The sequence below is a fragment of the Carlito syrichta genome, unplaced genomic scaffold (genome assembly GCF_000164805.1).
Source record: "Carlito syrichta isolate Samal-C Ts95f unplaced genomic scaffold, Tarsius_syrichta-2.0.1 Scaffold113541, whole genome shotgun sequence".
Classification (NCBI taxonomy): Eukaryota; Metazoa; Chordata; class Mammalia; order Primates; family Tarsiidae; genus Carlito; species Carlito syrichta.
In genome coordinates, this window is record NW_007057637.1 from 384,850 (window position 1) to 410,529 (window position 25,680).

The 25,680-nt window shown below is 37.9% G+C and overlaps 1 protein-coding gene across 2 annotated transcripts in view; it reads left to right on the forward strand.

The window, feature by feature from the left end:
* Window positions 1-25,680, forward strand: part of TXNRD3 (thioredoxin reductase 3) — a 51,283-nt gene that overhangs the window by 22,871 nt on the left and 2,732 nt on the right. The window contains exons 8-14 of one of the 2 annotated variants that reach the window (XM_008071653.1): window positions 443-558; window positions 2,341-2,566; window positions 4,034-4,126; window positions 9,207-9,283; window positions 9,857-10,013; window positions 18,291-18,398; window positions 24,738-24,833. In XM_008071653.1, coding sequence (XP_008069844.1) covers window positions 443-558; window positions 2,341-2,566; window positions 4,034-4,126; window positions 9,207-9,283; window positions 9,857-10,013; window positions 18,291-18,398; window positions 24,738-24,833 — 873 coding nt within the window. The remainder of the gene's footprint in view (window positions 1-442; window positions 559-2,340; window positions 2,567-4,033; window positions 4,127-9,206; window positions 9,284-9,856; window positions 10,014-18,290; window positions 18,399-24,737; window positions 24,834-25,680) is intronic. The other variant, XM_008071661.1, reaches the window with a different exon arrangement.

Here is a 25,680-nt window from a genome sequence, read left to right on the forward strand (position 1 = left end):
ACTCCAGTCTGGGTGACAGAGTGAGACTCCAACTCAAACAAACAAACAAACAAACAACAAAAAAAAAACCTTACGTGAGCCGATTTGAATTATATTACGCACATCAAACACAATAAAAATGCAAGTTTTACTTCTACTGCCTGGCACAGATGGTTGACAGATGCCAGTCATTCCCCAACCAAACCTGCCTCTCCTGGGGTTCCCCATTTAACGATGCCAGTGTCTCCCAGCTGCTCAGGCTAGAAACTCCGGGTCCCCCTCTTCCCAGTAGTCTATACTTGCTTGTATTTCTTGTGTTGGTGTGTATTACATTGCCCTCTTACTTTTTACATGTCTGTTGTTCCTAAGTGAAGCTTCATGAGGGTGGTAACTATTGTGTCCAGGGTATCTGATATTCTATAGTGTTTATTCAATAAGTGAGGTTTACTTTTCTTTTTCCAAGGCAACTGATAAAAAAGGACAGGAAAGTTGTTATACAGCTGCAAAATTTGTCATAGCAACAGGTGAAAGGCCACGGTATTTAGGAATCCAAGGAGATAAAGAATACTGTATTACCAGGTAAGATTAAATAGACCATTTTAACTTTAATAAATTGCATTCTGCTTATGTTTCCAATTTATTTATTCCTTGTCTTATTCCACAAAAGATTGAAATTGACAAATAAAAGTACATGCAAAACAAGAAACAAAATAAAGTAATGAAACAAAAAGAAAATAAGGCCAGTGTTAAAATTTATGCACACAAATATGCTATATGTGTCGAGGTAATTGCTGAAAGTAGTATGAGAATTTGGTTCTAAACTTCCTACAGGCTAAAGCAAGAAGTAAATGCAATTAGCTTTAGTGTTTAGTATCTGAATGAAAAAAGTGAGCCAGTGGTCAGGAGGAGCACATCTCTTGTTAATAGTGAAATTTAATAGGAATTTTTCTTTGGTGTTCAAACAGAGGGCATTGTATAATGTGTCCCAATGACTAGCAAACTTTTTTGAGATTCACATTAAGAAAGACATTTTTCAGGCTGGGTATGGTGGCTTGTGCCTGCAATCCTGGCTCTTTGGGATGATGAGGTGGGAAAATTGCTTGAGATCAGAAGTTTGAGGCCAGCCTGGGCAACATAGTAAGATCCTATCTCTACAAAAAAAAAAAAAAAAAATTAACCAGGCATGGTGTCATGCAAATGGAGCCCTAGCTACTTGGGAGGCTGAGGCAGGAGGATTGCTTGAGCTCAGGATTTTGAGGCTGCAGTGAGCTGTGATCATTTGATTGCATGCCATTCTGACCAAGCGAGATCCTGTCTCTAAAAAATAAAATCTTAAACTGAGAAACACATTTTTCACTATACTGTTGTTCAGGTGGACAACCACCCCAGCACACACACCACACACCTCCAAAACAAATTATTTTTTACTTATCACATATAATTTAGTCTAGCATTTTCTATTTTTTCTTAAAGAAAACTTTGCTTGTGATCTGATTTTAAAAAACAGAGGCATGCTTTCTCTTCTACACTCTCTCCACAGTAAACTCAATTGCAAGCTTTAAAAGGCTGTTTGTTTTAGTATTCCTTCATTCAAGTTGCAAATTGCAGTTGAACCCTCAGAAGACCATTATATGAGAGGGGACCCACAAATCCCAGAGTTATTTTTTGGAGGGCAGGCCCATTGTAGTACAGGCTCCTCTCACTAGATAAATGTTCTAGGAACCCATGTGTACCAGTGTACCAGCTCGCATCATTATGAGAGGCTGCATTTGACTCCAGTGAATTCTTTTGGAGATTCTTTCAACTCGTTTGCCCATTTCATGATGAGTCATTTATTAGTGCACCTGCCCACACCGCACTGAGTGTTCTGCAGTTTTTGACCAACAATGACATGGCCCAAGTGTCCCACTCTCCCTATTCACCCGATCTTACCCTGAGCCACTTATTTTTGTTTCCCCCGATGAAAAAAGTCCTGAAAGGGAAATGTTTTCCCAATGTGAAAAAGGTGAAGCAAAAGCACTTAAAAGGCATGAAAATCGACTAGTTCAGAAACTGTTTTGAGCAGTGGAAAAAGCATCTTGATAGGTGTATTGCATCAAATGGAGAGTTCTTTGAAGGTGACTCAAATTTAAACATGTAAGAATACACAATTTTGGGGTAACCCTTTCGGGTCCCCTCCTACTGTGGGAACTTTTCTGTCCTCTCAATAAATCCTGATTTTTTTAAAAAAAGAGAATGCGTAATTTTTTAATAAATAAATTCTGGATTTTTTTTGCCACCCCCTCACCCCCAACATTGAAACCTAAATAACTCATTTTATTCTCATTGCCTAGGTTTCTTTTTGTAATTTTTATTTTTCAGTGATGACCTTTTCTCTCTGCCTTATTGCCCTGGCAAAACGTTGGTGGTGGGTGCCTCCTACATTGCCCTGGAATGTGCAGGGTTTCTGGCTGGCCTTGGCTTGGATGTCACAGTTATGGTGCGCTCAATCCTTCTTCGTGGCTTCGACCAAGAGATGGCAGAAAAAGTGGGTTCCTACATGGAGCAACACGGTGTGAAGTTCTTAAGGAAATTCGTCCCTGTGATGGTACGTCTGAGTAACATTTGGAATTCCTTTTCTTTCTTACTCGCTTTTCAACTTTCTTTTATGTCACTTTACTTCATTTTATTAAGTAGCTCAGTCTTACTCAAATAGTGTTAAAAATAGTATTTCCACCCCCAAATATACAAAACCAACCCTATTGTCCCCTTGTCCTCCCCTGTGATGATGGAGAAGGTGTCCTGCTCTTCTCAGCAGGGCCATCTCTCACTTTTTTTCACTTCCTCAAGGGTGTCCTGTCTTCAGTTAGATATTGTCTTTCCCTTATTCTTATCAGCATCTTTCATCTTGAAATACCCTCCCTGACTTTCTGGTTGGGTCCCTATTTTTCTTTTCCCCTTTATAAAAATACTTCTATACATCTACTTCTGATTTCTTGTCTCTGTTTCCCATGTAGCCAATTTTCAGCTGCTTCCGTTTGAATGTCTCACTGGGTCTCTCAGCAGCACATGGTAAAATGGACCTTCCTTCCTTGGGCAGCACCCTCCTTTCTGGCTGCTGTGCCTCCACAGTCATGATTTTCCCGTCCGTACCTACTCAGCCTGCAGACATCAGCATCCTTTAGTTTTCTTCCTGGCCACTCTTCACTCCTCTGCAGTTTTTACCTGATGATCTTCCTTAAGACCATGGTTTTAAGTATTATCTAAGTGCTAATGATGCACAGATATATGTCTCCTGTTCAGGCATCTCTCCTGACCTCCATGCTCGTCACACAGTTGCCTACTGGATATCACCACTTGAATCCCTCATGAGCATTTCAGACTTCACAAGGCAAAAATGAAACTCTCCGTTTTCTACCTAATGTATTCCCCTGCTAATCCATCTGGCCCATCTCAGTACTCAGTAAATGGTATCACACTCTACACAGATTATTAAGCCAGTATCTGAGAGCATCCTTTCATTTCTTTTCTTTTTCTTTTTCTTTTCTTTTTTTTTGGAGGGGGGGTTGGAGTCTTACTCTGTCACCCAGGCTGGAGTGCAGTGGCTCGCTCATGTCCACTGCAACCTCAATCTCTTGGGCTCAGGTGATCCTTTCACCTCAGCCTTCCAAGTAGCTGGAACCACAGGTGTATACCACCATGCCCTGCTAATTTTTTGATTTATTGTAGTCAAGATCTCGCTAAGTTGCTCAGGCTGGTCTTAAACCCATGCACCCAGGCAATTCTCTCACCCCTGCCTCTCAAAGTGCTGGGATTACAGGCGTGAGCCACTGCACACGGCCTTCATTTCTTCTTTTATGCACCTTCCAGTCTCAACCAATCCATTAATTCATTTCTACCTCCAAAATGTATCTTGTGACAATTACTTTTCTCTATCTCTGCCTAATCCAAAAATCTTAAATATGCCCAACACACATGTATATATCAGCATGACTATATATGCACACAGGTGTGCACCCTTTGATCTATTTGTGTTATGTATAGATAGAATCATTACGTTATTTGACCTTACTAGATTCAACAGTTGGAGAAAGGCTTACCTGGAAAGCTGAAAGTATTGGCTAAATCCACTGAAGGACCAGAGGCTGTTGAAGAAGTATATAACACAGTAAGTTTTATTTTGTCAACACTGTCTTGTTTTTAATATCAAAAGGAAAGATGTCATTATTTCATTAAAGAAAATGTTTTCTTAGGATTTTGATAGATATTTTCAATAAAGTTAAGGAAATTATTTTCTATTTTTTGATTGCTGAGTGTCTTTCTTTGTTTACTTTGTTAATTTTAAAATCATGAATGGATGTTCAGTTGCAATAATGTTTCTTTCGTAGCTGTTGATGATCTGTTTTTTTTTTTCCTGTTGATCTGTTTTGTGTTGAATGATGCTGACTTTATTTTTATTTATATACATATATTTAATTTTTTTTTTTTTTAGAGATGGAGTCTTGCTGTGTTGCCCAGGCTAATGTGTTGAATGATGCTGACTTTATTTTTGTTTATATACATATATTTAAATATTTACTTTTTACCTTTTTTAGAGATGGAGTCTTGCTGTGTTGCCCAGGCTGATCTCAAACTCCTGGCCTCAAGCAATCCTCCTGCTTTGGCTTCCTAAAGTACTGGAATTGCAGACAAATTACATTGATTTTCTAATGTTTATTCAATTTTTGTAATTCTTCATATAAACCCAACTCGGTAATGTTGGTCTTTTAAGTTTTTTCTGTTTTTTCTTGAGTTACTTTTCAGTAGTTATATTTTTCCAGGAATTAATCCATTTCATCTAAATTTTCAAATGTATTAATACATAGTTGCTCATAAGTATAACTATAAATTGGTTATTTTTGTAATGAGGTAAATTTTACATGTAGGGAAATGCATGGCTCTTAGGTGTACAATCAGTTTAATCAGTTTTGACAAGTGTCCATATTCATGTAATCCATACTCCTTTAAAGGTAACAGAACATTTCCGTGAGTTCAGAAAGTTCTCTTGTGCCCTCTCCCAGTCCCTGTCCCCAACAAATACTATTCTGATTCTGTCACCTTAAGCTAGTTTTCTAACTTATTCTAGACATCACATAAAAGAAGTCATACACTGTGTACTCCTTTGCATCTGGCTTTTTAAATTCAGATTGATGCTTTTAGAATTCATCCATGTTGTGTGCATCAGTAGTTCTTTTTATTGCATGGACTGTGTGAATATAGCAGTTTATTTATTCATTTTCCTGTGAGTGAACATGTAGGCATTTTGCAATTTGGGCTATTGTGATTAAAACTGCTATGACAACTTTTTGTTTAAAGTATTTTTTATGGACATTTATTTTTTCTTGGATAAATACCTAGGAGTGAAATTGCTTGATCATAGAGTAGTTTCTACTTTTTAAGAAACGACGAGCTTCCAAATGATCGCATCATTTTGTATTTCCACCAGCCATGCCTGAGGGTTTGGTTATTCCAGATCCTCACCAATATTTAGGGTTGTCCAGTTTTCTCTCTCTAGCCCTTCCAGTAGATGTGCAGAGGTATCTTATTAGGGTTCTAATGTACATTTTCCTGATGACTGATGATGTGGAGCAATATTTCATGTGTATGTTGGCATTCATATATCTTAATGTATAAAGTGTCTGTTCAAGTCTTTAGCTGTTTTTGTTTGATTGCTTGAATTTTTATTCTTGAATTGCAGGAGTTTTATATATATCTTGGGTATATTCCTTTTTCAGATATATGTATTGTGAACATTTTCTTTCCATCTGTGACTTGCCTATGTATTTTTTAGTAGCATCTCTTGATGAATAGTACTTTAAAAATTTTTATGAAGTCTGGTTTATCCATTTTTTTCTTTTATGGTTTGTGCTGTCTGTGTGCTCTAAGAAATCCTGGTTTATGCAAAGGTCATGAAGACATCCCTATATTTTCTTCCTGAAGTTTTATAGTTTTATCTTTCATGTTTAGGTCTGTAATCCACATTTAATTAAATTTTTTTTAGTAGACAAATTTTTTCCATTTTAATTAAGTTTTAAACTGCTTTTGTTTTTGGCGACTTTTAAAAAGAAAATCAATTTAAGTCCACTTTAGTGTTCATTGATTTCTCTTTACGAAAATTGTATGATGCTGACAGGTCATACTGAAGCTTTGCAATATCTATCTTGATTTTCTATTCTGCAGCTTTCTTTTGAACATGTTCTTCTGTTGAGGATTTGTGTAAAGAATATAGTATTATTCTTGTCATTTCCAAAGCAACCTTAGAAAATCTATATCTGACCCTTTATTATTTTTAGTCCCAAAGGAGGCTTCACAATTGAGTCCAAGTCAAATGACTTGAACACTCTTTTTAGATAATGAGCACACATCACTTTGAACCATGTCAACATGCGTTAACTGAGACTCTTCCAGATTCCTATTAAATATTTCCAGTGCACCTTCATTTATGTCAAATTCAACATACGACCCTGCTTTTTTCTTTTTTTTTTTTAGTTGGAGTCTCACTCTGTCGCCCATACTGGAGTGTAGTGGCTGCTCCCAGCCACTGCAGCCTCAACCTGCTGGGGCTCCGGCAATCCTTCCACCTCAGCCTTCTTAGTAGCTGGAACTACAAGCGTGCACTACCATGCCTGGCTAATTTTTTATTTATTGTAGAGATGAGGTCTCGCCAAGTTGCCCAGGCGGGTCTCGAACCCGCCGGCTCAGGCAATCCACTCACCTCAGCCTCCAAAGGCGCGGGATTACAGGCTGAGCCACCGAGCCCAGCTGACCCTGCTCTTAACATTGCACTTCTGAGGCTTAGCACTCCATAGCCACATCTAGGTCTGCAACCATTCATTTTCCACGTCATCACATATGTTGTGGATTGTATAGAGCATATGTACTGCAGTGTCTGACTGGTCAGATACTGTTCTAGAGGTAGTTTGGACTTTCTGAGTCTATCCACTTGTTGCAGGCAACTCTCTGGTTCCTTAAACCTTGCTTTTCTTTTTTAAAGTATGGTTTTGCAGCGTTTAATGACATAGGCTCTTAGGCGGTAAGGAACATCTTGTCTGGAAGCCTGGATTAGTTTTTATGCATAAATGGTGTGATGTAGGAATTGAGATTCTTTTCCTTCTGTGTGGATAACCGGTGCCATTTGTTGAAAGGTTTCTCTTTCTCCATGGAATTACTTCGATGAAATTATTTGAATGTTCAACTGTAGGTCTATTTCTGCATTCATATTCTGTTTCATAGACCATTTATCTTGCCCTTCCCGGGACCACATTGTCTTGATGGTTGAAGCTTTGGGATAAGTCCCAGACAGGTAGAGTGATTCCTCTAACTTTAATTCTATATAAATTTTAAAAACAGCTTATCAATTTCCCTAAAAAGAAAGTCTTCTGGGATTTTGGTTGGGATTATATTTACTGTTTCCTGAAGAACTGACTTCTTAGTACTACTGATTTTTTAAATACATGAACCTCAGCTGTCTTTCCATTTATTTATTGTTCCTTACTTTCTCTCACCAGTGTTATATCATTGCTCTTTCACATATTTTGCCAAATGTATCTCTAAGTAGTTCATGATTTTTAAACTAATACAAATGGCATTTTAAAAATTTTAATTTTCGATGGTTTGTTGGTGGTGTATAGAAATACAAATGGTTTGTGTGTGTGTGTGTATTGACCTCGCTATAGCTTCTTAAGATTCATAGCTGCAAGTAAAAGCAGCTTTCTCCTGTGACCTTTTATCTTTTTCTTACCTTGTTGTACCAGCCAAGACCTCCAGTACAGTGTTGTTTAGAAATCGTGAGAGTGGGCATTCTTTGGTTCGTGATCTTAGGGATAAGTCATTTAGTCTCTTATTTTTGAGGCGGAGTCTCACTCTTTCTCCTAGACTGGAGTGCAGTGGCATACTCACGGCCTCTGCAGCCTCGACCTGCTACGCTCAGGTGATCCTTCTGCCTCAGCCAAGTAGCTGGAACCACAGGAATGTGCCACCATGTCTGACTGATTTTTTTATTTATTGTAGAGACGAGGTCTTGCCATGTTGCTCAGGCTGGTCTCAAACCCCTGAGCTCAGGCAATCTTCTTGTCTCTGCCTCCCAAAGTGCTGGGGTTACAGGTGTGAGCCACCATGCCCGGCTAGTCTTTCAACCTTGCTAGGATGTGACTTGTAAGTTTCCTACACTTTTATCCAGTTGAGGAAGTTTTCCTCTTTTATTCTTTGTCATGCTGAGAATTTTAATTTTGAAAGGTTGTTGAATTTTGTCAAATGCTTTATTGCATCTACTGAGATGATTAAATTGTTTTCTACTTTTTTGTGTTAATATGATGAATTATATTGGTTGATTTTTGTATGTTATACCAAATTTGCATTTTGGAGATAAATTCCACTTGGTTATGATCACGTATCCTTTTTATATACTCATATTGCTATATTTGATTTGCTAACATTTCATTAAGGATTTTACATCTATGTTCAAAGGAGTATTAGCTTATGAATTTCTTTTCTTTTAATGTCCTCACCTGATTTTGGTATCAGATATGTATACTGGGCTCATAATGAGGAGTTGAGAAGTGTTCCCTTTTCCTTTTTTTTCTGAGTTGTGTACCTACCATAGCAAAATACCACGGACTGGTAGTGTAATCAACAGAAATTTATTTTCTCACAGTTCTGGGAAAGTACCACAGACTGGGGGTGCTTAACAACAAAAATGTGTGTCTTATGGTTTTGTAAGCTGGAAGTCCAAGATCAAGATGTTGACAGGGTTGGTTTCTCCTTGGCTTGTACCTGGCTGTCTTCTTCCTGTGTCTTCACATGGTCATCCCTTGATCTGTGTTGTCTGTATCTTAATCTTCTCTTATGAGGACGCCAGTTATATTGGATTAGGGCCTACCTATATGCCTCATTTTACCTTAATAACCTCTTTGAAGGCCCTATCTTCAAATATAGTCATATTCTAGGTACTTGGGGTTAGAATTTCAGCATACGAATTTTGAGGGGACATAGTTTAACCCATATCATAAACTTATTCAGACCTTTGCATGTCAGTTTGGTAAATTATTTCTTTCAAGGAACGTATTTTACCTAAGCTATCAAATATATTGGCATAGGCTGTTGATAATGTTCCATTGTTATCCTTTAATGTCTATTAAGGTCTATAGTCATGTTCCGTCTTTCATTCCTGATACAGGTAATTTGTGTTTTTGATTTCTCTCTAAATACAGGTTTTGTTAGCAGTTGGTCGTGACTCCTGTACAAGGAAAATAGGCTTGGAAAACATTGGTGTCAAAATTAATGAGAAGTAAGTATGTGTGGGGTCATTGCACTATTGCTGCACAAAGCCAAATTTTGCTGCAGATCACCTCTTAGAAATTCTCATTTAATTACTAAGATATAAAATTTTAATGCTTTAAATTTATCTTACTATAAGTATTGTGCCAGCTCTTTATTATCAATTTCTTAATCAATTTATCTGTAACCCTTATTTGTGCCTTAAAAATCTCATCCATTTAAAATTATAATTGTGATTTAAAAAATAATTGTGAAAATATATTCACTGTGATTTAGAGTGAATTTTTTATGTCCTTGGTCAGGCAAGGAGAAAAATTCCAAAGCTGGGACTATGGGGAGAGTCTGGAGAAAATCTAGGCATCTAAGACACATGCATGGTTTCACCAGAGATGTTCTCTCTTAGAGCTACAGAAACTCTTATTATTTTAAGTCATTGACCTTATAGATAATTGATAACCCGAGGTGCATGAGTTCTCAGAGGTAGATCGTTCTCTGTGTACTTAGTCTTTTGGAACAGTGGTAATCATCCAGCAGTGTAGTGTCAGTCATAATATATATATTTTTCCTTTTTAAAAATTCATAGGAATGGCAAAATACCTGTAAATGACACAGAACAGACCAATGTGCCATATGTCTATGCTATTGGGGATGTCTTGGAGGGTAAACCAGAGCTTACTCCCGTCGCCATACAGGCAGGCAAGCTGCTAGCTCGGAGGCTTTTTGGGACTTCTTTAGAAAAGGTAAGTTTCTTACTGTTGTTTCTGAGATAATATCTTGATCAAAATCATTATTTTAAAAGTCAGTACAAAAACACTTGTGTGCTCATTTTCCAGGTAAATGGTTTCTCAGAGATATAATTTGCAGTGGACTTACTGCTTACTAGTATTTTTTGAGTATTTCTTTTATTTTTAAATTTTTATTTTATTTATTAATTTAACTTATTTATTTATTTATTTATTTATTTATTTATTTATTTTTTGAGTTGGAGTCTCACTCTGTCACCCAGACTGGAGTGCAGTGGCCGCTCCTGGCCACCGCAGCCTCGACCTGCTGGGCTCCGGCAATCCTTCCGCCTCAGCCTTCCATGTAGCTGGAATTACAGGCGTGCGCTACCACACCCGGCTGATTTTTTGATTTATTGTAGAGATGAGGTCTCGCTGCCCAGGCGGGTCTTGAACTTGCAGGTTCAGGCAATCCACTCACCTCAGCCTCCCAAAGGCATGGGATTATAGGCTGAGCCACCGAGCCCAGCTATTTTTATTTATTTTTAGTCAGAGTGTCACTGTCACCCAGGCTGGAGCTACCAGAGCCTCAACTTGCTGGGCTCGGGTGATCCTTCTGCCTCATCCCCCAAGTTGTTGGAAATAATTTTACCAGGTGTGTGCCTCCATGTCTGGCTAAATTTTTTTGACTTATTGTAGAGACGAGATTTCACCAAGTTGCCAGTCTGGTCTCGAACCCCTGGGCTCAGGCAATCCTCTCACCTCAGCCTCCCAAAGTGCTAGGATTACAGCTGTAAGCCACCGTTCCTGGCCTTTTTTAAAAGAATATTTCTGTGTGCAAGATGTTGTGTTAGGTGCTTTACAAAGGACGGGTCATGGTTCAACCCCAGGGGCTTACCCAGTAGTTGGAGTCATGAGTCAGATAGGCACAGACTAATCAAAAGACAGAGTTTGATTATGTGCCAAAGAGTGCCATAAGACAATTGCTGTAGAAATATGGAAAGAATCATTTAATTCTAATTGAAGGGACAGGAAAAGCTTTCATAAGTGGATGGTTGCACTGTAATAGCTGTAATAGCATAGAAGGAACACTCAGCAGAAGTCAAGGCTCTGACCCTGGCTTCAGTGCCTACTTGGTGTGTACACCTGGTCAGGTAGTTTACTTCTGTGAATAGACTCACAGGAGTTCTCAACTGGGGAAGTACTGCTCTGCTCCATTAGAAGTGAGTGCTGTGGGTGTGTGGAGGAGTTGATAAGACAAGGGCAACTGGGGACGGGGATCCACTGGCATTAGTGGGTAGGCTCAGGAGTGTTTAATGTACTATTCCATGTATAGAATTGTCCCATCCACAGTGCATACAGCACTTGGGGTGTATGTAGGCAGAGTAGTTGGTGGTAGGGGAGTATATAATTGGGAATGAGGCTGGAGAATTAATTTGATTTTCAGATCATCAAAAATCATTAATGCTGTAATAAAGAATTGATAAGGCCTTCTCTAAGGCAGTTGGGATCTGTTGAAGACCTTTATTTCCCCCAACTTTTTATTTAAAAAGATGTCACAACACAAAAAGAATAGTAAAATAATCTCCCATAGTAAACCTTTCACCCAAATTCCCCAGTTACTAACATTTTGTCACTAACATTTTATCATTTTTGCTCTTTCTCTCCTTTTGTGAATATCTAGATGTCCTTTTTTTCTGAGGTTTTTGAAGTGGCAGACATCAGTGACATTTGCCCTTAACTACTTCAGTATATATCTCCTAAGTACAAAGATATTTACCTCCATGACTATAGCTCCATTACCGTATCTGAGAAGTTCAATAAAAATTCAATAAAAATGCAGATTTCCTCAGTTGTTCTTTAAGTGTGTGTGTATGTGTATATTTTGATTTACACAGTATATTTAGCTCTTATAACTTTTTTTAAACAAACAGTATTTTATTCTTAAAAAAGCACATAAAAAATAAGTATACAAAAATCACCCAGAAGAAAATAAAGAAAACACCAAAATATTAGTAGTGTTTAAATTTGAATGATAGAATTATAGATATGCCACATGAAAAATCACAGATTTATAAATTCAGTAGAAGACTTTATTTTTGTTTTAGAATCAGGGAGTACAGGCACATGTTTGTCACATGGACATGCTGTGTAGTGGTGGGGATTGGGTCTCAGATGGCCAGTTCCCAAGATAGTGAACATTGTACCCAATAGGTGATTTCTGAACCCTAACCAACTTCCCTACCTCTCCCCTTATTGGTGTTCTCAGTGTCTATTATTTCCATCTTTGTGGCCATTTAGCTCCTGCATGTGAATAAAAACATGATACCTGGTTTTCTGTTTCTGAGTGAGTTCACTTAGAATTATGTCTCCAGCTCCATCCATGTTGCTGCATAGGACATGATTTCATTCTTTTTTATGGCTATGTAGTATCAATGGTGTATATATACCACATTTTCTTTATCTGGTCAAATCATTCGTATAAGCACTTAGGTTGGGTCCATGATTTTGCTGTTGTGAGTAGTGCTGCAATGAACATATGAGTACAGGTATTTTTCTTAGATAATGATTTCTTTTCCTTTGGGTAGATCCCTAGTAGTGGCATTGCTGGGTTGAACAGTATTTCAATTTTTAGTTTTTTGAGAAATCTCCATGCTGTTTTCCATAGAGGTTGAATGGGTTTTCAATCTTATCAGCAGTGAATGAGTGTTCCCTTTTCTCTACAACTGCACCAACATTTGTTCTTCTTTGACTTTTTAATGATGCCCATTCTGACTGGTGTAAGGCGATATTTCATTGTGGTTTTAATTTGCGTTTATTTGATGATCAGTGATGTTGAGCATTTTTTCATATATTTGTTGATCACTTGTGTCTTCTTTTGAGAAGGGTCTGTTCATGTCCTTTGCCCACTTTTTGATGGGGTTTTTTTCATGTTGAATTATTTGAGTTCCTTGTGAATTCTGGATAGTTCTTTGGGCCATAACTTGCAAGTATTCTTTTTTTTTCTCATCCTATAGGTTTTCTATTCACTCTGATGATTATTTCTTTTGCTGTGGCTCTTTTAACTTTTATTTTAAGTCTTTTTAAATCTGGTACATTTTTAGTTGACATGCAATGATTATACATGATATTTTGATACATGTTTACAATGTGCATGATGAAATCAGGGTAATTAGCATATACATTACCTCAAATGTTTATGATTTCTTTGTGTTGGGAACCTTCAAAATCTCTTCTAGCTTTTTAAAAATATGCAATAAGCTATCATTAACTGTGTTCACACCTGAGTGCTATAGAGCATTAGAACTGACTTCTCCTATCTAGCTGTAATTTTACATACATTAACCAACCCCATCCTCCCTCTTGCCCTGCCCTTCCCAGCCTCTTATGGCCACAACTCTACTTTCTACTTTTATGAGATTCACTTTTTTAGCTTCCACATATGAATGAGAACATGTGGTATTTATCTTTCTGTGACTAGCTTATTTTACTTAACATAATTCAGTTTAATCCATTGTTATGGCAAATGAAAGGATTTTGTTCTTTTTATTGGCTGAATAATATTCCATTGTGTATATATACAACGTTTTCTTTATCCATTCATCTGTTACAGACACTTAGGTTGATCCCATATTTTGGTTATTGTGAATAGTACTGCAGTAAACATGGGGGTGTAGATATCTCTTTGATATACTGATTTTCTTTCTTTTGGATAAGTATCCAGTCATAGAATTGCTGGATTATATGATAATTCTATTTGTAGGTTTTTGAGGAACCTTCATACTTTTCTCCATAGTGGCTGTACTAGTTTACATTCCTACCAGCAGTGTATGGAAGCTCCCCTTTCTCTGCTTCCTTGCCAGCATTTGTTATTTTTGTCTTTTGATAATAGCTGCTGGTGTGAGATGGTATCTCATTGTGGTTTTGATTTGCATTTCTCTGATGATTAGTGATATTGAGCATTTTAAAAATATACTTGTTGACCTTTTGTATGTCTTCTTTTGAGAACTGTATATTCAGATCCTTTGCCCACTTTTAAAATCATGTTGTTCTTTTTTTGCTGTGAGTTGAGTTCCTTATATATTTTGTCAGATGAATAGTTTGCAAATATTTTCCCCTATTCTACAAGTTGTCTCTTTACTCTGTTAACTGTTTACTTTGCTGTGTAAAAGCTTTTTAGTTTGATATAGTCCCATTTATCTATTTTTTAAAAGATGGAGTCTCACACTATTGTCCAGCTGGTCAGGAACTCATGGGCTTAAGCAGTCCTCCAAACTCGGCCTCCCAAGTAACTGGGACTACAGGTATATACCTTCATGCCTGGCTCTGCTTTTGTTTTTGTCCCCTGTGCTTTTTAGGTCTTACCGTAAAATCTTTGCCTAGACCAGTGTGTCCTGAAGCGTTTTCTCTGTTTTCTTCTAGCTGTTTCATGTCTTACATTTAAGTCTTTAATTAATTTGAAGTTGATTTTTATCTATGATGAGATATAGAGATCTAATTTCATTCTTCTGTATATGGATATCCAGTTTTTCCAGTGCCATTTTTTGAAGAGGGTGTCCTTTTCCCTTTGTATGTTCTTGGTACCTTTGTTGAAAATCAGTTTTTAGATGCTCTTTTGGATTTTATTGATCTGTGTGTCTGTTTTCATACCAGTATCATGCTGTTTTGGGTACTATAGCTTTGTAGTATGTTTTGAAGTCAGATAGTGTGATGCCTCCAGCTTTGTCTTTTTGCTCAGTATTGCTTTGTCTATTTGGGATCTTTTGTGATTTCATACAAATTTTAGTTTTGTTTTTACCATTTCTGTGAAGAATATCATTGGTATTTCGATAGGGATTGCATTAAATCTATAGATTATTTTGGGTAGTATTGTCATTTTAACAATATGCTTTCAATCCATGAACACTGGGATGTCTTTACATATTTTTGTGTCCTCTTCAATTTCTTTCACCGGTGTTTTGGAGTTTTTATTGTAGAGAGCTTTTACCTCTTTGGTTACATTATTCCTAAGTTTTTTTTTTTGTAGCCTGTAAATGGGCGTGTTTTCTTGATTTCTTTTTCAGTTAGTTGGTTATTGGTGTATAGAAATGCTGCTGATATTTGTATGTTGGTTTTCTATCTGGTGACTTTACTGAATTCCTTTATTAGTTCTAAGAGATTTTGGTGATGACTTCAGGTTTTTCTACATATAAGATCATGTTATCTGCAAACAGGGACAGTTTGACTTCCTCTTTTACGATTTGGATGCCCTTTATTTCTACCTCTTGCCTGAATGCTCTGGCTGGAACTTCCAGTACTCTGTAGGATAAGAGTGGGGATAGTGGGCATCCTTATCTTGTCCAGCTCTTGACACTTTTTAATAAATCTGGACTGCTTTTGTAGAATGTCCTGTATTCTGACTTTCTCTGATTGTTTTCACGTGATTATAACCAGGTGAAAAGCTTTTGGCACATGTTCTCCATGAGTAATGCTGTGTGCTGCTTCTCTCATCCCCTCATTGCCTCCTCAGGTCATCCATGGACACCTTGTGGATATGTGGAGTACATGAGGGGCACCTGGGAGGGGGCTCTGATGGCATTGATGGGTGGGGGCCACAGATGCTAAATGAGCAAGGAAGAATGGTCCCATCACAAATGCAAATAGCATTTGGGAATGTATGTTGGTAGAACAGTTACCTGGTGTTTTAAGAAGTTAATCCTGGTGACCACCGGGAGGGATTAGAAGATGGAGCAATATGTGAAATGTGTAAAGAAAGATACTAGAGATACAGGACTGAAAGGAAACCCACAGGTAGGGCAGCATGAGATCAATACTATAAGAAAGGGATTGGCTGTAGTGAGTCTAAGATGTGGAGAAGTTTTTTGGGAGTAACGGGAAAGTTGAGCCGTTTCCTGTTGATTTTTCTTAATTGGTATTAAACAGGAAACAAAGGCATCAGTTGAGAATGAGGCTTCTCAGAGAATCCATGGAATCTGGGGTCAGCTGCCAGTCAATAAATGGATTAGTGCTCAGTGTTTGAGGGTCAAAGAGAAGTCAGAAAATATCAAGACAGTTCACTTAGTTGTGTGATTTTCGCAGCTATGTTGGAAAAAGAAAGTAAATGCTTGACTTACCCATGGTTTGCATGTAGGCAAACATGGGTGGCATTAGAGTATATGAGCTAAAGAATCTAGGCTAGTGGAGTACTCACCCTCTGTTGTACACAAATCCCCTCATTGACTTAGGGATAGCTGGCGGTGTTTGTCGTTGGGGGTAACAAAAGAACAGAAAGCCACTCAAACTGGCCAAATGGAGGAAGTCATAGAAATCACAGGATCAATAAGTAGAATTGCTGCAGAACTTAGAACAAGAACTGTACTGGGGCTAGGCCTCATGCAGTAGGAGGAAGGGGTATCCTGGGGCCCGGCAGCACAGATGTGGGTTCTTACAGGCCTTTAGCCTAACTCAACTACAGCTCTGCAGGCATGTTTCTTCCTGTTCCATTTCTACCTGGACGATTCTTTTTGTTTTTTAGTTCATTTTCCTGCAAAGGAAAGAATTGGATTGACCCAGCTCATCTTTGTCTGACATTCCATAGACTTCTGGCCAGTTTATGTATTGGCTTCCTGGGGTCAAATGACTATCTACAATCTGATCACTTATCACCGTTATCAGGGCTGAGGGAGCATATGGTGCTATGGGCATGTTGTCTTTTGAAGGACTGTGGTTGGGCAGGCACCTTCCACCTTTCCTCTGCCATCTGCATGAAACTCTGCATGCACAGTTTTCATGGTGCATCCACCAGTGTATCCCAGCTCTTTTCCACACAACCAGAGAAGCCCTCTCTCCTCTCAGACTGGGACCACTCCTCTCAGCAGCAGTGCCACCTGCGAGTACACTCACCTTCCTACAGAGGGGCCCGCATGGGCTGCTGGAGGACCACCTGCTAGGCCCAGGGTCTGCAGTCTTCCTGCTGTGTCCATTCTTCTCTGACTCGGTTTGATAAGGGCTCTGGAGACAGATGCCTCTGTAACCACTGGGCATTGGAGCTGACCCAGTTACCTTGGCCACTGTGGTGGATTAGCACATGTGCCATCGCCCTTTGATGGTCGCGGACAGTCACTTAGTTCAACACTGCTGAGCAGCATATTTGCTTAATCTCTCAGTAGCACAAGGAATATGAAATGGCCAAAGGGCGAGCTCAGCTTCCTTTGCAAGAGCATAATTCCGGGTCACCTGTTACAAGTACCCGAGGAGAGCGGAGTCCAAAATCACAGGGATGGAAAACACTTGGGAGAAGTCTTTAGGGGTGGCTGAGTGGCACCGCCTTCACCTCTACCTTCTGGCTTTTGGACTTCTGAGTCTGTACTCTGGGAGAGCTGGTCCTGTTGGTTGGTGGCTGGCTAGCGTGTGGTCTCTGCCCTTGAGTCGGGGCCCACAGGTCTTCTTTAGTGTAACTTAGAATTTCACTGAGGCTGTACCACCTAACTCCAGTCAGGATGGCCAGCATCAATAACTCAAAAAACAACAGATGCTGGAGAGGACATGGGGAAAAGAGAATGCTTCTACACTGCTGGTGGGAGTATAAACTAGTACAACCTCTGTGGAAAACAGAATGGCGATTCCTAAAAGATCTAAAATCGACCTTCCATGTAACCTAGCAATCCCCTTTCTGGGAATATACCCAGAGGAATTCAGGTCACTCTATGAAAAAAATACCTGCACACATGTTTATTATAGCATTATTCACAATAGCAAAAACATGGAACCAACTATGCTACCCACCAAAAGTGGACTGGCTAAAAAAAAGTGATACATATACATGATGGAATATTATGCAGCCATAAAGAAGGACAAAGTTATGGACTTTGCAGCAACTTGGATGGATTTACAGTGTATAATACTCAGTGATCTATCACAGTAGCAAAGAACTGAGTACCACATGTTCTCACTCATAAGTGGACCCTGAACTTTTACCATAATACTGTAAAAAAGGGATTGGCAGTTGTGAGAAACTGCCAGGGGAGTGGGAGGGCACATAACATCCATAAAGGTACCTGATCTCAAACCAGGAAAAGTAGGGACCAAAGGGAGGTCTAAACTTTACCTGTACAATGACCACTTATGTACTTGATCCTGAATTGTACCCCACATCTTTAAAATTAAAAAAAAGGAAAAGAATTTCACTGAAGCTGTTGATGTTTTAGGAGTCAGTTACACTGGACCGAACTCATTTATTTTCCTTTTATAAATATTTGTAATATAATTTTGCTGAAAAAAGCATCCCAGAATAAGCTAATATAATTTATCTTTCAGTGTGATTATATTAATGTTCCAACTACAGTGTTTACTCCTCTGGAGTATGGTTGCTGTGGATTATCTGAAGAGAAAGCTATTGAGATATATAAAAAAGAGAATCTAGAGGTAAGATTGTGTTTTACTTCCTTTTTAAGAATTTATCTTTTAATCAAGTATTTGTCTTTTAGTCACTTTTTATTTTGTCATTTTGCAAGTTACTATAATGGTTGTATTGTATGAAATAATATTCCTATTTTAGGAGAATTAGGAATTAATTTAAACCCCATATTGCTAGCATACTAATAATAAGAAGAATATAGGTTGGGGAAAGAGGGAAGAATAATGTAAAGTTAGGACTTTTGCAGTATAGGTAACAAAAATTTACTTGAGCAAACTTATATAAGGAAACTCAAAGTTACTTTAAGACCTTTTGGGAATGTAGGGGTAGTAATGTATCAAGCCCTCAGGAAGGGACAAGAACTAGGAATTGGAAGACCATCTCAATTTTTTCCTTTTACTTTCTTTAATTTTGTTTGTTTGTGTGCACATGGTTCATTCTTGTTTCTGCAGAATTTATTTGCCCCCGGAATGCACATAACTGCCAAAATATGGCCTGTTATCTGCTCCTGAGTTGATCCAGTAGTTCTAGTCTTAATAGGAAGTGATTGGACTCACTGTTTCTTAGTCTCAAGAGTTACCTGAATGTGTGGGCTATTCAAATTTCCAGAAAGGTGTTCTCCACACACATTTATTTATAACCTCTCCTTCACCCCCAATGCCATTCGGTCATAACAACCGTAAAAACATTTTTCTACATCATATTTTGGTGGGTAGTTTGATTGTTTTTTTTCTGCCCAACCTTCCAACATAAGAGGGAAAGGGAGAAATAAAAAGTGTTGGAGAGTTGTGGTTGACATTTTAAGTAAAAGAGAATTGAAATCTCAGTCTTCTCCCTTGAAGGCATTTTAATTGTATGATTTGATTTATTATTGGGAATTTCTTTCAACCATAGCCCTGATATTCCCTAGTTCAGTAAGGCCTAAAGACTTATTGAAACTCTTTTTAAATTTCTGATACTGAGGAAATGTATGATTAAAACAGTGTAACATTATTTTGGATGGCTATTTTTTTTTTTTAAATTTACATTTTCAAGAACATTATTTCATTCATATTTATAATTAAGTCCTTGTAGTAATAAGCCATCCTTTTGGCAGTGGTGAAATTTTACTTGGGTCTTGTGAAATTGATGATACTAATTATGGATTTAACACTTAGTTTTAAAACTTTTTGAAAATATTATAGAAAGTTGAAAGGTTGCATGTGAAGAAGAATGTAGGAGGCCGTATGCCAGATAAAGGAGCATCTTTACAGGAAACAGTTTCCCCAAGTTTGGGATTATTTTAAGGTCTTTTTCCCAAGGTTCACTGCAGGTCAACTCAACTATTTTATTTATTCATTTATTTATTTTTTGTGCTTTGACAGGATTGAAAACTTGATCTATTAGTATTTTTTAAAATTCCTATAATAGATTTGAGGAAGCTTCTCAAAAATACATATATAATAGTTTTTAAAGTGAGAAAATCAAGGTGAAAAGAAAATAAGGTAGAAAAAATAAGATAGTGCTAGAAGAAAGGTTAATTTGCTAGTTCACAAAATTTGTGTCATAAAGTCCTGCTTTGAGATTAAGCTGAAAATGTAACTGAAGCTTCCTATTACCTGACTTGAGGAAGAACTGAGAGATATTTCTTCAGGTCTTATGAAAGGGACATTGTGATATGGTGAATAATATCCTTAAAATATCCCTTTAGTAAATATAACAATGGGTTTTATGTAACTGTTTATTGTTAGGCCTAAAAATAAAGTCTTATGGCATTATGCCAAAGTATAGTATAATTAAAAAAAAAGTAATTTCTGAATGAGCCAAAATAGGGCAGTGCTAACATATTGCCCTCTGGTGACCTGACTTAATACAAAATTTTAGAGCGTCTAGAAGTTGTAACCTGTTTAGTGTGGCTTCATTTGAGAATCTAATGAAATCTTTAGTTTTCAGGAGGGAAAACCATATCTACATATCTCTCTATCTCCCTATGTCTATCTCTATCTCTATCTCTATCCCCGAGAGTCATTTTCAATTCATCCCTATTTGTTCACCAAATAGTCAAGATAATAGTTTCACCTTCAGAATATATCTCATATGTATCTACTTATTTCATTTCTATCCTCACCAACCTATGCCAATTCACCATTATCTCTTCCTGTATTACTAAGAGCTTCCTGACCTCTCTGCTTTCATTCTAACCCACTCTAGTCATCACACATTAGTCAAGGAGATCCTTTAAAAATACAAATAATCATGCCATTTTCCTGCTTAAAACTCATTCACAGTTTCCTAGTGCCCATAGAATATGACCCACGCTCCTTCCTGTTTGCCATGAGAGGCAGAACATGATCAGGCTGTTCATGCTACTCTCCATCCTACTCATACTAGTTTACTGTTTGCTCCAGAAACTCACCAAGTTCTTTCTGTGCCACAGTCTCTCTGTGTTTAGTTTCCTTGGCTCAATACTGTGATATGTGAAAAACAAAGATATTCAACACATCTGAAACGTCAGGAAAGATGAAACCCAAAGGAGGCAGATAAAAAGAAATAATGGTTCTTCCCAAGAACACTGCCACTTGGGAGAGGAGAAAGAAAGAGATGCCAGGATTTCTCTTGAGTGAAAAAGTACAGGCATTCTTCCTAATGGGTACCTGTTGTATGGAAGGAAGGAACATTAGAATCATACCCATGTGCTTATTATTAAGGACAAATCAAGAACTAGGAACACTGTATCACTGAACTGACAAATGAGTTAGAATCACAAAAACATATTATTTAAAATAAGCTTAATTACAGAGGAATGGTTAAGATAATTTTTAATGTAGAACAAAAAAGAGAAGGAAGGTGATAAATATGGGCAGATAAATATGATACAGCATAAGTATAATTCATACCCTTTGATGGAAAAAAAATGGTATAGAAGTAGTATTTGGAAATGTGATAGAAGAAAGTGTCCCTAATATTTTTTTTAAAAAGGTGAATCTAAAGATTGAAATAAAAAACCCTATTCTGGGAGAAGTTGATATAGAGTAATTGCCATAAGCATGTCCCCATTAAGTTCTTGGCCCTTAGGAATCCAGGCAGAGAAAGCTAATTATCCACAGTAGACAGGGAATAAAGTTGGCCTTGGGCTTTCTTGTAGCAGCATTTGATGCCAAAGATGAATGATGTCTATAAACTTTGAGGAAAAAGTATATATTTTAAAAAATAAACTCTCAAGGATGGTGTCTTTGTTCATCCAGCCTTCTATAACAAAATAGTATTACTGGTTAGCTATAAACAGTAGTAATTTATTTCTTATAGTTCTGGAGGCTGGGAAGTCTAAAATTAAGGCAGATTTGGTACCTGGTAAAGGCCCTATTCCCGGTTCATAGATAGAATATCTTCCCTCTGTGTCCTTTTATGGTGGAAGGGACAAGGCAGCTCTTTGGAACCTCTTTTATAAGGACACTAATGGCATTCATGAGGGTTGGCCCACATGACCTGATCATTTCCCAACAACCCCACCTCTAAAAAACCATGGCCTAATCCAAGGTCATGAAGGTTTATGCCTATTTTCTTCTAAGAGTTTTAAAAATACAGTCATATATCACTTAACATGCATCACTTAGCGCTCTGAGAAATGTGTTGTTAAATGATTTTGTCATTGTGTGCCCTTCACAGAATGTACTTATATAACTTAGAAAGTAGCGCCTACTATACACCTAGACTACAAACCTGTACAGCATGTTGCTGTACTGAATACTATAGATAGTTGTAACATAGTGGTACATATTTAGGTACATAAACATATCTAAACATAGAAAGGATATGGTAAAAACACTGTGTAAAAGATTAAAAAAACGGTGCACTTGTATAGGGCACTTACCATGAATGGAGCTTGCAGCACTGAAAGTTACCCTGGGTGAGTCAGTGAGTGAGGTGGTGAGTGAATGTGAAGGCCTAGGATGTTGCTGTTATACTACTGTAGACTTTAAACACTGGAAACTTAGGAAACAATAAATTGATTTAAAATGTTTTTCTTTCTTCAATAATATGATGGCTACATTACTAGGTGACAGGAATTTTCAGCTCCATTATGATCTTATGGGACCATCATCATGTATGTGGTCCATCATAGACTGAAACATTGTTATATGGTACATAACTATAGTTTTAGCTGTTGTGTTTAGGTCTATGATCCATTTTGTGCTAATAAGTTTATATATGGTGTGAGGTAAGGGTGCAGCTTCATTCTTTGCACATGGCTTTTCAGTTGCCTGTAAATAGCATTTACAAAGTAAAGGAAACACTAGTAATTATTTAGCTAAGGGTATAACTATATTGGTTGGGCAGGAGAGGTGCTGAGTATATGGTAGAGGCCAGGGAAGAAAGAAAACCAAATCTTCCTTTTTCATAGAGCCAAGCCAGTAAATAAAGCAGTAGCAGTATCAGCATGTTTTTAAGGAACATTGAGGTAAATACCAAAATAATTGAATAAAAGAGATGACTTCTGGGTTCATTGGAATGGGTGGGGACAGAGATCTGTTTTTTATAACAGAGCTTTGAAAATTATGTCTATAATTATTGTGCTTAACTTGATAAAGACTTTAAAAAAACACAAGCAATAATAGGAGGACTCTGAATGAGGAGAGTAATGAGGGGTGACCAGCCCTAATTAAACATTAAAATGTATTGCAAAGCTGTAGTACTTAGAATCATGCAGCAGTGGCATACAAATGGACAGCAAAATCAGTGGAACAGAACATGAAATCCAGAAATAGATTCACATGCCTGTACAAATTAACATGTGACACAGGTAATATTTTAAATCAGTGGGAAAAGACAGATCATTCACTAAAGGGTGTTGGAATAAGTGGGTAACCATTAAGGAAAAAAGTAAAGTGGGATCCACACTTCACACTCACTTTGAACCAGGAGGCTCTTCAAAATACTAGCAGGGGAAAACCACGTTTGACAAAGCCAGGGAAAGAGGAAAGGAAGATGAGAGGAAGTAGGTTATTCACTTCCTTACTCTTTGCAGCAGGGAGTAATGAACTTGTCCGAAGTACATGCTGATCTTAAAATCATTTTAAAATGTCATTGTTTTCACCATCTCTTTTCTTAACCTTAGAGATTTATTTTTTAGGAAATTATATCTTGAGATAAAGAAACGTTTATTTTCTATTTCTAATAACCACAGAGATGAAAAGGTTTGTATTAAAATGGATGGAAGAGTTTCTCTCTTCTGTTAAGTACAAGTTAAATCTATTTTTTGTTACAAGTAGCTGAATACTGTGATACCTTTTGAATAAAAATTTTGTTTTTACTACATATACACCAACAATTGATGCCCTAACATTTAAAATGGTTATTCCTGGGTGGGATTTTAAAAAACAAATTCATTCATTGTATATTTTAGTTCAGAATACATTTCTTATTCTGCCAACAAATATTAATACATCACATTCTGTATGGAGTTATTCAGAGGAATATCCATCCCAGGCTACATGAGGGCACGTTGTGTTTTGTTCTCATTCTTGGAAGACTGAACCAGATTGAAGAGGCTTGGAGGTATACTTGGGCACTGGTGTGAGGACTTGAGGACAGAAATGTGAAGGACATGGTCCCTGTTCTCAAGTAGCTTATGTTCTGAAAGTTTCAGTGACAGCAACAATTAGTTTTCCCAGATTTTGCTTGAATATGAACATTGCAGTCAGGTTGTGTACTCATTGAAGGCAGAGTATAGGTCTTTACTTTTACAGTCCATAGAAGGGCCTAGTGCATTGCCTTGGATTGGTAGTACTTTATCAGTGTTTGAAAATTAAATTTTGTCCGTTGATTTTTTTTTTTTTTTTTGAGTTGGAGTCTCACTCTGTTGCCCAGACTAGAGTGCAGTGGCCACTCCCGGCCACCTCAGCCTCGACCTACTGAGCTCCAGCGATCCTTCCACCTCAGCCTTCCAAGTAGCCGGAACTACAGGCGCATGCTACCACACCTGGCTAATTTTTTAAAATTTATTTATTGTAGAGATGAGGTCTCGTCAAGTTGCCCAGGCGGGTCTTGAACCTGCAGGCTCAGGCAATCCACTCACCTCAGCCTCCCAAAGCGCGGGATTACAGGCTGGGCCACCGAGCCCGGCTCCTTGTTTTTTTTTTTTAACTAACAGCTGAGTAAGCAAAGCAAAGGTGAACACACTTGTGGAGCTGACATTTCAGGAGCCCTGGCACAGATGCTCCCATCAGTTATGTAATGCCGGGATCATTAAACTTTAAATTTCTGAAAGCTATTATAGACATTATTGCCTTATAGAACTAAAGAACCTATCAAGGAGTGGTTTCCACATACATTAATATTGGCCTTTTTTTCTCTATTCTCATCTTCAGGTGTATCATACTTTGTTCTGGCCTCTTGAATGGACAATAGCTGGCAGAGACAACAATACTTGTTATGCAAAGATAATCTGCAATAAATCTGACCATGTATGTATTGTCACTGTAAGCTGAAATGCCGTAATTTAAAAAATATAGCTAGTTTTTATTCCTACTATTTGGATTTTTCTTTTCTTTTTGGGAGGTGGGGTGGGGATAGGAATCTTTCTATAATGCCCAGGTGTGCCTTGTATTAGGGTATTAGGGCTCAAATAGTCCTCCCACCTCTGTCTCCTGAGTCGCTAGGATCACAGTATACATGCCACTGTGTCCAGCTGGATTTTTATAATCTTTTTAAAGATAGCTTTCAGGGCAAGACAGAACTCTTGCATATTGCTACCCAGTTAATGTGTTTGCAGAAGTTGAACAGTGACAGTTTGTGATGGAGGTTTACCAATATTCTCTCAAAATACATTATTGAAAGTTATTTCTTCCAGAGCAGTCTTGATAGCTTGATTGTTTAAACTCGATAGTTTAGAACTAGATGATCTGTCAACTAATACGTTATAAGGCATATGTTGGTGTGCATTTTGTAAACAGACTGAATGTGTGTCAAAGCTGTTGGAAGGAGGCGCTCACACAGTGCCTCTCTACTTCTGGAGCTAATTTCTGGTGAAGTTTTCTCTGAAGCAGCAGCAGTGAGGCAGACGGCCCATGGTCAGAGGCTCTGCTCCTTCCTGCTATTAGAGTGTGGGATCCAGATGCTGCAGGGTCCCTCAGATTAATAGTTTAAAGCACAGCTTACTTAGAACTTGCTTCATAAAGAAAACTGTTAGAAGCCAGGCTCGGTGGCTCAGCCTGTAATCCCGCGCCTTTGGGATGCTGAGGTGAGTGGATTGCCTGAGCCCGCGGGTTCGAGACCCGCCTCGGCAGATGGGACCTCATCTTTACAATAAAT